This window comes from Typha latifolia, chromosome 5 (genome assembly GCF_019914945.1).
Source record: "Typha latifolia isolate L0001 chromosome 5, TyphaL0001v2, whole genome shotgun sequence".
Taxonomy (NCBI): domain Eukaryota; kingdom Viridiplantae; phylum Streptophyta; class Magnoliopsida; order Poales; family Typhaceae; genus Typha; species Typha latifolia.
Genome location: NC_133090.1, coordinates 1,351,845 through 1,367,194, shown reverse-complemented (window position 1 = coordinate 1,367,194; position 15,350 = coordinate 1,351,845). Strand labels below are relative to the sequence as shown.

At 37.2% G+C, this 15,350-nt stretch overlaps 3 protein-coding genes across 7 annotated transcripts; 1 reads left to right on the top strand and 2 right to left on the bottom strand.

Annotated features, from left to right (window-relative positions):
- Positions 1-485: 485 nt before the first annotated feature.
- On the bottom strand, positions 486-4,396 carry LOC140788917 (two-component response regulator-like PRR95). Its single transcript, XM_073138441.1, has 8 exons — positions 4,082-4,396; positions 3,793-3,954; positions 3,563-3,693; positions 3,331-3,483; positions 3,037-3,211; positions 2,607-2,934; positions 946-1,663; positions 486-866 (listed from the first exon to the last, which is right to left on the bottom strand). Exons 1-8 carry the CDS (start codon positions 4,254-4,256, stop codon positions 795-797), a joined length of 1,914 nt encoding a protein of 637 aa, XP_072994542.1. The 5' UTR covers positions 4,257-4,396; the 3' UTR covers positions 486-794.
- A 1,832-nt stretch (positions 4,397-6,228) lies between these two features.
- Positions 6,229-9,981, top strand: LOC140788906 (uncharacterized). 4 transcript variants are annotated; one of them, XM_073138430.1, is made up of 5 exons: positions 6,229-6,386; positions 7,255-7,426; positions 8,622-8,745; positions 8,853-9,126; positions 9,400-9,981. In XM_073138430.1, the coding sequence occupies exons 3-5, from the start codon at positions 8,712-8,714 to the stop codon at positions 9,731-9,733; spliced, it is 642 nt and encodes a 213-aa protein (XP_072994531.1). In that variant the 5' UTR covers positions 6,229-6,386; positions 7,255-7,426; positions 8,622-8,711; the 3' UTR covers positions 9,734-9,981. The 4 variants fall into 4 exon arrangements, with proteins under 4 accessions (XP_072994531.1, XP_072994530.1, XP_072994528.1 ...); XM_073138429.1 differs by having other exon boundaries at positions 6,234-6,386; positions 7,243-7,426; XM_073138427.1 differs by lacking the exon at positions 8,622-8,745 and having other exon boundaries at positions 6,234-6,386; positions 7,243-7,426.
- Positions 9,982-10,746: 765 nt separating this feature from the next.
- LOC140789923 (uncharacterized) lies at positions 10,747-14,771 on the bottom strand. 2 transcript variants are annotated; one of them, XM_073139833.1, is made up of 2 exons: positions 14,629-14,771; positions 10,747-11,534 (listed from the first exon to the last, which is right to left on the bottom strand). In XM_073139833.1, exon 2 carries the CDS (start codon positions 11,518-11,520, stop codon positions 10,984-10,986), a length of 537 nt encoding a protein of 178 aa, XP_072995934.1. In that variant the 5' UTR covers positions 11,521-11,534; positions 14,629-14,771; the 3' UTR covers positions 10,747-10,983. The 2 variants fall into 2 exon arrangements, with proteins under 2 accessions (XP_072995934.1, XP_072995935.1); XM_073139834.1 differs by having other exon boundaries at positions 10,747-11,528; positions 14,629-14,766.
- Between the last annotated feature and the right edge of the window lie 579 nt (positions 14,772-15,350).

Here is a 15,350-nt window from a genome sequence, read left to right as displayed (position 1 = left end):
AAGGGGAAGTATTTTATTTTTGTTCATACTATAGTAGATATCAGATGTCATTGTACAAAATAAGATTCCGGGCGGTGCATTAGAGAGGTCATAATGCACTAACATTAAGCTTTTTAAAATTATTGAATTCCATCATACATGCATAATAGAGTTCATGATTAACATACTCCAAGCATTTAAAATCATCTGAATTTCATCACATGTCAAGTAGGTCCACCAACTGATGTCATTCTTAGCATATTCATATAAGAGATAGGTTATTCTTTTTTAGGTTTGATCGCCTAATTGGATGGTGGACCATCTGGATATTGACGTGTAGATTAGGTATCATTAGATATGACTTAGTCTTGGCTAATCTCAACCACAAAAAAATCTACTTAGGCGGCCTGCCATGTGACTTAAAAGAGTCCATATCGTACCTGCATAGTAAAGCTACAGTTACCAAACTGAGATGTTGCTTGCCAACTATAAACAAATGCAAATCATTGAGAAACAGTACTTTTGAGAAACAATCTGTATCTAAAATGTTTACAAATTACAACTCTTCAGTGTCATGCACAGCATACTGAAGTCACTCTCCAGAATGAAACAAATACTTCTCAGTTCTCACCATCAGTATTGCACACAACTCCTTTGGCTAATAATTCAACATACAAAATTTTGATAAGCTTCATTTCTCCAGATCTTATGTACTGTAGCTGAAGCAAACCCTATATTCCTTTTAGAGTGCAACAATCAAGTGATTGAATAATGAAGGTAGCGAAACCATCAGCTTTAGCATTGGAAATGAGTTGTTATTGGCGAACAAATTGTCCTTTAATTCGAGGACGCTTCTCTGCAAGTATTTTCCTGCTCTGATAGCGGACCTGTGTAGGAAGTTCATTATCAATAACTATTGAGGAAGATGTGCGAAAAGATGGAAATTTATGAAGTAATGATTGTTACCTTCTTCTCAAAGCATCTGTCTTTCCTTTTGAGTCGGAACTTGCTCAAGGCTAATTCTCTTGGGCTTGCAGAATGAAAGTTTGTTGAGATCGGAACTTCATACGAAAATACACCATCTCTGGTAGCATTCTCTGCAGTAGCAATGTATCTATGTATTGAGGTGATACATCCTGTCATTCCTGCTGTTCCATTACTTAATTGAATCCTATCGCCAGTGCAAGCACTACTACTTCCACTCTCACCTATTATAGATAGAGCATTTCCCTGTTCATGGAACACATCTGTAGTCTCATCCTGACTTTGTTCTGAACGGCGAGATGGGCTTGTAATAGTCTGATCAATTGCATTGTTAACTTTTATGCAGTTGAATTTGTTTGACTCAGAACTGTATGATGAATTTTGAGGAGTTGTTTCTTCTCGCCTCACAGATGGATTGTGATTCCAAAGTGGCTGTGTTGTGTGTGGATAGAATAGCGATTGCATAACTTCATTATTCCGAGAATTTAGTTGGTCAGATGATACATCTCTAACTGGAATTGGGTATGGTGTAGCTCGCGTAGGAGTGCATTCAATTGATGTTCCATCTTGAATTGGAAGTGGAACTCTAATGCCATTGGTCCTTGTATCCTCAAAATCTATACTTGGTGCTGACCTAGTACATCCTGGACCATCATTAGCATTACCAGAAGTTACTGCTACTGCAGTCTTATTAATGTACCTGCAGGACAATCGAAAAAAAATAGTCACTATGGTATCCCGAATAACAAAGGAAATTTCAATCTTCTGTATAGCAACTAAAGAACTTCAACCTTCACATCTGAAATGAAGTTAATGAACGGAACAGCTCGTAAATAAAATGTTGAATACTTCTGATTTCTATTTGCATTGTAATTACTTTCAGGTAAATAGTATGATAGATTATCAAATTTGCTGGAGAGCCTTGCACTAATAGAGCTAAATGGATGAAAAGGACCCAGATAGAATTTATTGTTGTTGTTCCTGTTATACAAATTGATAGGTAATTTTGAGCATGAAATAAAGAGGGCTCTTATTGCCAAAGGGATTATCTGCATCAGCTGCTCAATAAGAAATTTTATATTCTAGATCATCCTATAAACCAGCCCAACGATCCATTTAGTCAGATTTCTGGGAGTTGACCCTGGGATTGCAACATCATGGTAAGAGCCAATTAAGTCTAAAATCAGGGTACAAAAGAAGTAGTCTGTCTTCATAGATGTTGAAAGAGAGAGACCAGTCAAGACCGAACACAAGACTATCGTCTCCTAACAGCTCTCTTAATTTCACTTAGTTATCTTTTGAGCTGTAAAGAAGTTTTGTACTGGCTCATCAAACTCCTAAGGTATTAACCGATCAAAAAATATTATATCTGATATTCCCAAGATCATGCTAAAAATAATGCGTAAAGCTTCCTTTCTTCAGGAATATCGTCAGGGTTGTTGCCGTTTGCTTTAAAACTACCTTCCTTAAACCCCCCCGCCCCAAAAAAAAAAAGATGGCCTTTCAAGTGCAAAAAGGAAATTAGCTGTCAAAGTTTAAGGAGAATAATTTTCTTACTAGACAAAGGATAACAATAAATCTGGAAGTTCATGTAATATATATACACTAGAGAACAGGAACTTAAGAGAACAAGAAACACGTACAATGAGAAGGCTGATGAGTTCGAGTGGTTCAGAAAATTCCTTTGATTGTTCTCTTGCTTTTTAAAATAACAGTACTCAACATTCCTTAAAGAAATATCCATCTGAGCCAAGGGAGTTGATATGCGCTTGATCTCATTCTCACGAGAATTATTTCGAAAAGCATCCCCATTGTTTAATGCATCTTGCTTTGGTTGATTATCAATAACTTGAAGAAAATCAGGGATCTGTTTAGGGGGCACGCCCTGATAATATTTTTGGTAATAAGTTTCATCAACTAAATCGTTATGATCTGGGTATCCTCTTGCTATCAGATCCTCATTTCCAGTAGCTGCAATAGAACACACATGACCTTGGTGATTTAGTTCATTTGAGTCGGATAGGATGGAAGAACATTTAGAAGGCAGGCTTCATTAAGTTGCAAAAAGATTACCTTCCACTCCGCGCTCATGCATTGATATCGAATTTCCTAACTGAATATGACGTTCACCATTCTGAGCCATCACATGGTTCACAGGAGATGGATCTCTGCTTTCGATCCGCTCATGCTCCAGAATATTTTGCCCATGTTTGCTTTCAGCTTCCAAGTCTGATCTTGTACAAGAGCTCTGACAAATGCATGACAAAAGTGACAGTCAAATACATGTGTAACTAGAAACCTAATTTTTTTCTCATAATACAAGAGGAAAGCCATGTATATCTCAAGCCGATATGTGGTACTACTTACTTGAGCATCACTTCCTTGCGGACTACATTCCTTATTTTTCTGCACACAAGATAGGCTTTCACTTGGAAGTTTTTCTTTTTCTCTAAGTCTCACAGCACGCTTAGAATTATCCACATCTTGATGCCCATTGGTACCACCAAGCTCACCATTTGCCTAATAAGTAATATAATAAAACAGAATTAGACATACGAAACATCATACTGAAACTAAAGAAAATTGCACAAATTCGTACAATTTGTCTCCTCCAGACATGCTGCCACAAGTTCCTCAATTCATTCTTCCGAATTGGCTTAACGAGAAAGTCCGCTGCGCCTTTCAGCATACATTTGAAAACCATGCTAACCGAATCATGCGGAGACATCACTGCAGTAATCAACCGAAATGTTCATAAATGTTTTGCAAATTACACTACTAGTTCATACTTGAAAAAGGATAAAACTTGAAGATACTAGGAAATCGTACTTATAATGGGAATTTTCTTGCATATCTCGTGATCCATTATCGTCGCGAGTAGACCAAATCCAGACATCAAGGGCAGCTCCATTTCAGTCAAAACAAGATCTATAGAATTAGGTTTCTCCTTCAGTGTCTCCCATGCCTTCAAGCCATCTGAGACTGCTGCAACTGCTCAAAATAAGGACGTCAAACGGTCAAACAAATTTGTTCCACTTCCCTCCTAAATCTCATTTACAACACATAGTCGAAAATGATGCCAAGATATGAAATTAGTACCAAAAATAAAAGAACAAACCTTTGTAGCTGCACTTCCTCAGGAGCGCGGCGATGATTTGGCGCGTGGAGTCATCCCCTTCGACGAGAAGCACCCTCACCGGCGTCCTTGGCAAGACCTTCTCCCATCTCAACCCGCCACTCTCCTCCTCCATCATCATCTCCATCTCCATCTCAGCACCTTCTCTTTCATCCATTTCTAACCTAAATTTTTTCCAATCTCTCGCTCTCTCTCTCTCTCTCTCTCTCTCTCTCTCTACTTCCTCTCTTTTATTGTTTGTCTAACTTCTTCTAAAATATCTCCTGCCACCTTGAGATATTTTTGCCTTGCAATAATAAATCTAAGAAGTTAACCTCACCTCGAGGTTTTCTAGTGGTACCCGTCTCGCGCGGTTAACACCACCGGAAGCGATCCGGTCACCGCCACAACTTGGGGCCAGAAATATCTTTGCCCACCCCCGATGGCGTGATGGCCACGTCAACAGATCTCGACCTACGCTCCCATTGGACCTCCGCTGGCCTCTGCTGACGTGGCGTCAGCCGGGCCATCCTTTAGATATTTCGCGTCGCGCTCCGCCGGGGCTCGTCTGTGAGTTACACGTGTCACTTTGAGATCTGGAGTTGATATTTTCTTGCGCTGCCACGTGGAAGGACGAGGTTGGGGAAAAACGCTGCGAAGACGTGCCACGTGTTTGGCGGGGAAGGTGGGGTTCGGAATTTATGGCTGTGGCTGCGGCTGTGGGAATAAATTTCGGATCGGATGCTATTTGTAGTTTTATACACAGATGGGAAGATGCTCGATGGAATTGGATCACTCTGGAATCAAATGTGATGATCGAATCAAGATTAAATTATATAAAAGCTTGATCAAATCGTACCTGGAACCTTAAGATCTTACTTTAATCATTCTAAATAATATATGGGCTCAATTAGTTGGTTGGTGCATATGGAAGAAGGCTTATTCATAAAATACTAAAATTATCCTCCCTCGTTCATTAATAGAAATTATTAGCAACTAAACATCAGTCTCTCTGGTTAGCATGCCTCCAGATATCCGCATATAAACTCATTTTATCATCATTCAAGGGTTAGACGAATCGAACACTACCTATAGTTTAATTTTGAATCTCATCGAGTTGAGTGTAAAGATGTAATAGTTAGCAGAAATGTTTGAGCTTTGTCCCTCTTTTTAATAGATACGAGCGGATAAACTAATTATATACTAGAAAAAAGAGAATATTTTACTCTGAAAAATAGGTTGGACAATCGAACCAATTAAGAATTCTCATCTTTGCCTCCTTCCTCTTCAACCGTCTTTCTGCATATTCAACGAAATGGTCCACTGAGGCTTTGCCTCGACCGGTTCATTGAAACTTGGTCCTCATTGTCCTATGCACGGAGCGGCTCTATGAAACCTATTGGCTGCTACTAGTGTTCGTAATATCAATGAAGAGAGGTTTCTTTTTATTACCTAGCAAATAAAATTATCGTGCAATATTTTTATTCTTTATTTTTTTTTTCTGACAGAGGTCTAAAGATTTGTGAAATATAATTTTTCTGACTAGTTTACTGACTTTTTCCCCCAAAAATTCTCATCTTACTATTATCAAAACTCATAAAGGCTTTTAGTTGCAAATTGCTCCCTGATATCAATTTTTTTTAAATGGCAAGTTTGGGCTAATAAAAATTGAGTAGGTACAATTTTCTCCGCGGGATGCATTATTTGTAATATTTGGCTTCACACAATATATATATAAAATATAGCAAATATTTTAATGCACCTTTAAAAATTATAATATTAATTCAACGGCTATAATAGTCAGTTTTCATACCCGGTACTGATTTCCGGTATCCGTTTAGTTATGATATAGTTTTAAATTTTGTTATCCGTCCAATATCCATATCTGAATCCGTATTCGGACTAAAAATATGAATCAGGATATGAGTCGAGCACTATCCAATCTGTATCCATTTTCACCGCTAACTCTCCACCAACATTATCGGTGCTCCTCAGACCATCAACTCTACTCCTGCTGTTTGTATGTAAAATATTTTGACCCTTATTCAATCGGACCTGTTTTTACCCCTAGTCACGTCAGATGGGTAATTTTTCCTCTCTTCCGGATTCGGAGTTTTATCCTATAAAGATCCGAATCCTACATCCAATGCAAATCCTTCGACTACTTTTTTATTTTCGTTGTTGCCGATAGAATTCGGCTACTACTATTTAGGACGACGAAGGGGGGAATTCGCGAAGTCCAGCTCGGCTTCGACGATCGCTACCGAGGAGATCGAGGAGGAAAATTCCTCGTGGCCGCGATCTAGAGGTCAGTTCCCAACTCTCCTTATCGTTAGGGTTTGTGGATTATTTCTTATTTACCGCTTTCTAGGTTTTCATTCTTTGAATTCGATTAAGTGCTAGTCTGGACCCTAGTTTTAATTTGGGATTCTCTCTAAGAAAATTGCGCGCATTAATTTATAGATCTGAAGAGGGTTTTTATTGTGGATTCCGTAGATAGATAGATTATAGATGGATGTGGAAGAATTCGTTGGTATTCTGAAAACTCCTATCGAGATTTGGTATTGGGTCTTATGTTGTGGTCTGATCGGATTATAAAGCTCAGTGAGATAAATTTTTATGTGTCAGGAGGAGCTATATGAGCTTTTGTTCTCGCGGTTATCTCGTTTATATAGGAAAGGTCCTCTTTTTGAATACAGAACGCCGCCATAGGAACAAGCGAAGCTCGTTGCACCAAAGATTGGTTCAGCAATGACAAGCGAAAACCTCATTGCTTTCCTTCTTTATTTCTTTCTTTGTGTATGTTTGTATTTGATCTGGTATCTCTGATTTCTTTCCCTCCCCATCTGTAGAACTAGAAGATTAAATCTATTAACTAGCTCATGCTAATATACGTAGATTTTGTTGATTTTAGCAGCACATTACTTTTTAGACAATTTTCCCCTTTTTCTGGGTTAAGTATTTTTGTCATGTACTTAATTTTCCTATATGGTATGCTTCTATGTTCTCAACATGAATTATATTGAAGTACTTTGCATTTGCTTTACCTTTTCTGTGCTATACATTTTTGCTAATAATGCTTCTTTTAGTCGCATTTGTTTTTATTTATCTTGTATGAATTTCATAATGACCTTCCAAATATAATTCTCATGTCTTATGCTTAGTGGATCCCGCAGACAATGGATTTAGACACGGAGAATCGCCTTGCTGCCTTACTGCTAGAAGAGGCACGGAGGCTGCGCGCACAAGCTGACCAAGAAGGTGTTCACGTTTATCTGCAACAACCTAATGTAAGATGTCGTCCAAATTCACGATTTCTCACTGCCACAGTTCTTGGAGTGCAACAAGGTTAGTCATGGATTTTGTTTTTATTAAAAATAATTGATTCGGACTGCACTTCTTAGTTATCTTTCAAGTTTGTTTCTCCTAGGAAGATGGCAGTATCTGCCTTCAACTTAAATCTGTCTTAATAAAAATAAACTAAGAGGGGCTAAGTTTGAGCTATGTTCGTGTTATCGACAGAAAGTTGAGCTGATGTAACTGTAGAATAGCATGAATGATTCATATTGGTTACTGCAAAGTGCTTACATTGTCTCATGGAAACAGAGCATATTTCCTCCACTAACTGATTGAGTCTAGGTAGATTAAAAATCCCTACTAACTTTTTCTTGGATATGAAAAACATTGTTGAGATTCATTATGGCGAGGCCGGTTTCCTGGACTTATTGCATAACATGATTTTTAAGCAATACTTGCAGGCATACTGGGGTTAAAATAACCTCAGTGGAGCAAAATCCACAATGTTGAAGTTACCTAATAACTATAACAGCCTAAAGGGAGTTTATTTGTAAAGTATTGAATTCATAGGACATTGTAGGCATCAAGTTCCAACGTTTTCATGAAAAAGTTTCTACCGCTTGAGAATAACTTTAGTAAGTAGTATTGGTGAACCATTGTCAATGAATAGTACATTGAATTACTAGTAGGTGATTTTTCTAAAGTGTTCATGTAGAATGGAAATAATATTACTTCTGTATTGGATGCATCATGTGTGATGTACAGCCCTTTAGAAATAGATTATGTACACACTCGTTAATTTTGTGTAACAATTATCATGTATACGTATATTCATTTTTAAGGGCTATATTCTTCTGGACAACCTTACTGCTTAGGCATCGCTCTGGGAACTTTTCTGTCACCTCAGGCCTGATTTGATTCGTCAATCTTGTACTAACTTACATACCTTGTAAGGGATATCCATCAAGGAACCTGCAGAAGTTATAAATGCCTTGGTGGCATGTATCTGGAAGCAACAATGCGGATTTGCTTATCCACAAGTTTGCAAGATACTGTTATTGGCATGCTTGTAGTTCTTGGATATGTCAATCCAGTAGACTAATAAGTATATCTGCTTGGATGCTTTTGCAATGAGGTTTCAAGTCTCCTGTTTGAATAATAAGATTTTTCTTTAATTTAGAATAAGAGCTAAAAATGATTTGAAACTAGGAATCTACCTACTGATTGTGATGTCAACTTTTCCCAGCATTGGATTTGGTAGCAAAACAACATACTTCCCTGAGGTCCTCTGTGTTGATCTTTTGTCAGCAAGTTTTCTGGAAATTGACCGGAACATATGTCTATACCCAGAGAGCAACAGTCTTTCCATCGTATTGATCTATTCTCTCTCGGTTGCAAGTTATTTTTTTTAAGGACCAGTACTAATTCATTGCTTTTCCTTTCTGATCAGTTGACTGATTTTATTGGTGTACTGCAGCAAACCGAGCTGTTGAGGTTAGTGAAATGTGGCATGCTAGGGAGAAGGAGCTGGAGTTAGAACATAAGCTTAAAAACAGATCTAAAGATAGACATGAATGCATGAGCGAGAGTTGCCACAGTGATTCGAGAAAACGGAGTTTGAAGTCAAGGTCTGAACGAAAACATAAAGATTCTTCTGACTCTCGCTCATTGAGCAAATTGGATCATGAGAGCTACTCAGATGAGGACGGTGGTTTAAAGGATGAAGAAATTGAAGAATTTCTTCAATCAAGGTTTGTTAAAGAGTTATTTTCCTTAATAATTAGGGAAATGTATGATTCCTGAGTAGATTTCTCCAGAGTTACCATGGTGATATTTTTCCTAGATCATGAGGCCAATTTTTTTTTGCTGTTTTCTCTTAGCAGATCTTTTAATCCAATGGTGCTTCTGTCTTGTGGATGGGAAGATTGATTTTTAGTGTTCACAGCTAATGTTGAATCTAGTTGCAAACTTATGTTTTCTTTCTCTCTCTGCTTGTACACTAAAAGAAACTTCTACTGTATCAGGGCCAAGCGAGGAAGAGGTGCCGTAGGTTCAAGGATGGATGAAGCTGGTCCATATCCCTCGTCATCATTGCATCATAATGTGGATCTCTTACCTAGCTCTGATGTGCGGGTGAAAGAAGAATGGGAACACCGGGTTCTTGGTCCAGAGAAGCCAGAATCTATGAAATCTAAGTCCCTCGGAGTCACATGCCGTGAAAAGCCCACAGTTGATGATGCATCTACGTCAAGGAGGCACCGCTCTAAGGATAAGAGGGAGGAGAAGAAAAGTTCAGGAAAAACAAAAAGGAAAGAGAAGAGATCCAAGCATCATCATAGAAGTCGGCATAGAAAGTGATTGGACTCAAAGGTTCTGTATCTTGTTGATTAGCTAGATATTACTCCGTTGTTCTTTAGACAAGCCAAGCTTGTTCTGAACTATACCAATCAAGTAATGTGCTATTCCTGTATGATTTTTATATTCCTTTGTTGGCGAAGGGAGTGATTGTACTAGGTCTAATGGTTTTGGTTACCGAGTGAGGATTGTGCAACTTTAATTCACAGCCATGAAATTTGATGGGGAAGCAAAGATATTGTTTGCTGCAACATCTTAGAGTTCTTGACCAAAATAGTCTCATTTTTTTAATTTTTTATCAAAACAATCTACCCCTCAAACTTATTTATTAAATGGGGTTTAATTCACTATAGCCCTAATAAAAATGGTAAATTGATCAGCGTTTTTAAAAAGGCTAATCAGTTCAGTATTTTTATCGCTAGATAATTTTTTTCTTAAATTACTGAAAGACGTTGAATAGATCAACGTTTTAGGACCATATAAAAATGCTAAATTGATCAGTGTTTTTACCTAAAAAAAATGCTGATCAGTTCAATGTTTTCGTTAGCGCTACAGTAAATTAGACCTCATTTAGTAAATAAGTTTAAGGGTAGTCTATTCTGGTAAAAAAAGTTTTGGAAAAGGGCTAGTTTGGTAAAAAAAACTCCACCATCTTATACCACGGCAAAATAGATGAACAGTTTGTACATGCTCCATTTGCATATGAAAGCATTAGCAGTTAGACAGCAGAAATTGAGTTAGTCAATTAAGAAATGGCAAGCATTGACCCTTTGATACTTCTGTCCTTTTTGTTCGCATTTAATATCTTATTTCATCAATGCTGATGATAACTGTTTACAGTACTGATTGTTGTGCCTACGGGCTTTCCTCACAAATATTTTTTTTATTATATAAAGTCTGTTAATTTCTAACTGGTTTAAAGGAAGAGAGACCTGAAGTAAACAAATGCCCAATGTCCTGAGGTCTGAACTGTGTATACATAAATCCAGACTCACAAGAAATCAAATTGGAAACTGTTAACGCTGAAAACCTTGAAGTTTGATATGAATATGTGCCAAAAATGGATATATGACCTTACCCAGAATGTCATTTTCCACGAGATACAATGAGTCACAGAGTAAAATCTGTGCAAAAAGAGGACTCAGTAAGAATTCAAAACGACGGCAAGTTCCATCATAGCCCTTGTTATTGAAACATTCTTAACAACAGAAGAAAAAAAGGTCATGGACTCCATCTATATGAAGCTTGATGTTCTATGGCTCAACTGTTGAACTGAAACTATGCCTTGCCTGACGAGCACATTCAGCAAATGCGTTTACAGCTTGTGTACACTTTAATGGCTCTTTTGAATTATCCTTGTAACACTGGAGGCAGTTCTCTCTCTCAGCTGTACAGGGCAAATGATTCTGGTATGGCAGCTTGAACTCCTTCTCATGTAGCTCTTTTGCTCTCTGAGTGAGCTCTCGAAGCATGTCTGCCTCCCTCTTCTCTAGCTTCTCCACAACCTTTTCACTCTCTTGGCAGACGGCACGAATAGCTTCCACCTCTGGTATTGCAACTGGGGGTGGTTGAGGAGTTACTGGTAAAAACATAGGAGGCTGGAGCGGCCATCCGCCAGTGGAGCTACTCTGCAGTGCAGCAGGGACTTGCTTTGCCTTGCTCTGGGACTGGTCATGTTCTACTGGGATCTTTGACTTGGGTCTCTTGATTCTCCTTTTCACCTTATCCTCATCACTAGCTAGTTGACTAATTAACTTGCTGCTTATCTGAACGGTATAGGAATCCCCCATAAAAACACCTGAATCTAAGATCACAACCAGTTATCTCAGAATAAGAACATTTATGCAACCACTTTGAGAAGGATTATATTGAAAAGAAGAGCATAAAAGAGACTACTGAATGAAGGTTTCTGACTAGCCATCCTGGTTAATTTGGTTCACCTAATATGTGTCCTTGTTCTCCATCCTATCACCTCCAAATAAGTGGCTTATATATTATCAGGAGAACACACGATTAACCTTGCCATGATTATAGACTTTTAGGTGAGAGTTTGATAAGATTAAGGCCGTGATTCAATCATTTAGCTTTGAGCGCCTACATCTAGATAAGCAACACTGATATTCAAAGAGAAAAGATTATTCACCTAAATAAGAAGAGTGCAAACAAATGAAGAAAATCCTGAGGAAGGCCCATGACATCTCAAGTATTGACTAAATAAGAAGTGCAATACCTGATTATATTGTTACTTGATGAAAACTAGAGCTGCGTTATGAACTTGGACATACTATCTGACTAAATAAATCTATCTGACTGGCCTTTTCTAAGCGCGGAGTAACCACAAATAAAGTTGTCAAAAGAAATAGAAAAAAGGAACCAATATTGGATGTAACAAGTATACAACCATATCCCTTGCAAGCTGTGAATCATGGATACAAGATATGGTGATATGGCATGGATATGCCAACAATAAATCAATAAAAGAATATATTCCAATCTATTGTTAAATATTAAGTTATTAACCAATATAAAATATGGTAAAAATGCATATCATTCTCCAAAAGTTCATAGAAACCCAAGTTTCACCATTAGATAATACATACATGCACTATGCCACCAAATGAGCAAAATGATTAGAATTAAGATACTAACATTTGCAGCCTATACTAACATATTTCTAATATATCTTATTGCAGCCTATAGGCTACTAACATATTTCTCATATTGGCTAATGCAAATTGACATAAAAGCAATGAAGCGTTCTAGGCTTTTACTAAGTTACTAACATCAAAGCATTGCATACTAACAGCCTAATATTGTGAAGAGAGAGAGAGAGAGAGAGAGAGAGAGAGAGAGAGAGAGAATAATAATAATAAACAGAGATAAAAAGAACATGATGTCTTCCTCTGTTTTCTCCCTGAAGCCAACTTTAAAAAAACGGAATTTTCCTGCTGCAGCCAACTTCAAGAATAAAAACAGAAAAATAAAAATAGTTTTCTTCCTCACCATGTGAAGGTAGAAAGAAAGAGAGAGGAGCGATGGAGTCTGAGTTGGAACATGAGAGAGGAGTGCAAGAAGAACGTGAGAGAGGGAGTTCCGTTGGAGTTGTGAGGAGAACAGCTAAGCTTTCAACATGAGAGAGGAAGGAAAACATGAAATTCGTTTTTTCTCCTCTTCGTCTCTTTATTTCCTATTAACCATTGAAGGTAGTAAAATGGGTTAATGGACGGATTCGAACCCGACCCATTAAACCTAATAAAATTTAAAAACATATTGATCCCGTATCCTATCATATCGATCCTGTATTGGAGATGTATCAGAGCTATATCGAATAATTAAAATTATTATTTTAGTTCAGATACTATTTCAGTCTTATTCGATACGTATTGATGTTATATCAAACTATCAGTGACATATTGATGTCTAACACATATTGTATATGTGAAGTATCTGTATTTCATAGTTTGCAAGGCTATGCACAATATCATTGGTTAAAATAAAAAAGTTCTAGCCAGCATCAAGGCCTACCAAATAGAACTTTTTGAAAAAGTAAAGGTGGAGAAGGAGGATGTTCAATTGTGGAGTCTATCAGTGATAAGAAGGGACAGATAACCAACAGAAAGAAATGATTTGGAAGAGGAAAAACACATCGAGAACAAATGTAGAAGCACAGCTTGCCACATCCAGATAAGCTGCAGCAATACAGACTAATGGAAGTTGTACAAGGTAAAAGTCATCAGAGCAGATCTACGGAGGGCCAGAGATCATAAAGAACAAGATGAAAATGGCAAGAAGATTAACACTTGAGGATAAGAAAGGAAACTCAGAGGAAGAGAAAGAGGCCTTAGGCTTTTTCCACAAGATGGTTCCCTGTATCTTATTTCATTTCACGAACTAAATGAAAACAACGAACTCTTGTCAGAGAATTAGAAGAAAAAAATCAATCCACAAGAGCACTTAAATACTAGACATACCTCAATAAGATCTGATTCTATTTTATATTAGTGCACTAGATTACTACAGATCAAAGTCAGCTGAGTCAACTTGGATCAGTAAAAAAGTGTTGTATGATATTTATCTAACAAAAATCATCCATTTCATGGGTTGAACTGACTAAATAAAAAAAAACTCGGTAGATTTGAACCTTACATTAAGATTACGGGTTCTGGAGGAAGCATAACATCTAGAAAAGTATTAGCATTCTTCCTGAGTCCCTGGGTACAATCTATCACTGACATCTGAAAGTTATACTGCATATATTAGCTATCTTACTGATATTAGTGATCTCAAAGATGATGTCAAGTACTATATTTTTTTTAACTTCTCTTATGATGCATCGTCAAAGCTATTATAAAAGATCATGGTGTGTTTCATTCAGGCATTTTTTTTTCTGGTTGCTATCAAAAGGGTGTGATCATTCATGTGGTTCTATGACAAAATGCATGTTGTATTTAAATATTTAACGTAAGGTAAAAGAAGAAGAAGAGAAACCGTATTAAGTAAAAGAGATGCAAATGAGCTCCTTTTTTTTCATTCAACCACCTCATCTCTCATGTCAAATTCTCAGAAACTGTATGAGTAAGCAACACATACAATAGTACCTAAAATGACAAGCGCAACGAGGAATTTCCACGTATTCTCACTGAATACAACTACACCAACTGGAATAAGAGGTTTTCTCTTCTACATATAATCATCTGCCATTTTCTCTCAACAGTGAGCAATCAAAAAATATATGCCATTTCATATCCAAAATTAAGCCCAACCCTAAATCTATCTCATCAATCCATACAAAGGAGCCACTTTGCACTAGATCTTCACAAGATCCGGACGAGCAGCTCATCAAATTCGAAGAACGTAGAATGGGGTAAATAGGCAAGAATCGAGACTTGGAAGCTGACCTCTAACTGGCGGCGGCGCGAATTTTGCTTCCTCGATCTCCTCGATAGCGATTGTAGAAGCAGCGGCTGGGCTTCGCGATCCCCCCTACTTCGCCATTGTAAACTTGTAATAGGAGAAAGTTACGGAACTAGTAGCAGTCGAGGGTTTCGGGTAGTACATTGGTGGAGTCGTGTAGGATATAGGATTCGGATTTGGGTCGAACACAAACCCGGATCCGGGAGAGAGAATAAAATTTAAGGTTAAAATTCTTGCCATATACAACAACTTTTTCTAAATATAAAACTCTAAACCGATCTTCTTTAATTCCTTCAAATATTTAGCTAATTTTTTTATATATATTCAACATAATATCTAATTAAGAGGGTTTAGGGATACAACTAGATAATTTAGTGAGTATATGTATTTATTTTTCTTTCTTGAGGGGGTGATAATGATAGAAAATAATAATTGATGCCCTCTTTCATAGAAATTAATGGGTGATATCTTGCCAAAGGTTTAAATTTTTTAATGTAGCATGATTAGTTAAGTTTTTTTTAATACTTCAATATCCCTCTAAAATTTATAATCTTAATGTAACGGTTATATATATACTTATTTCCTCCAATATCTTATTTCATAATTTGAGTTTAAGTTTAACTTGTAACAAAATTATGACCACTCTAGCCAAATATTTTGGGCATTAGAAATGATTTTATAACTCTATTAATTTAGAGATTTTTAC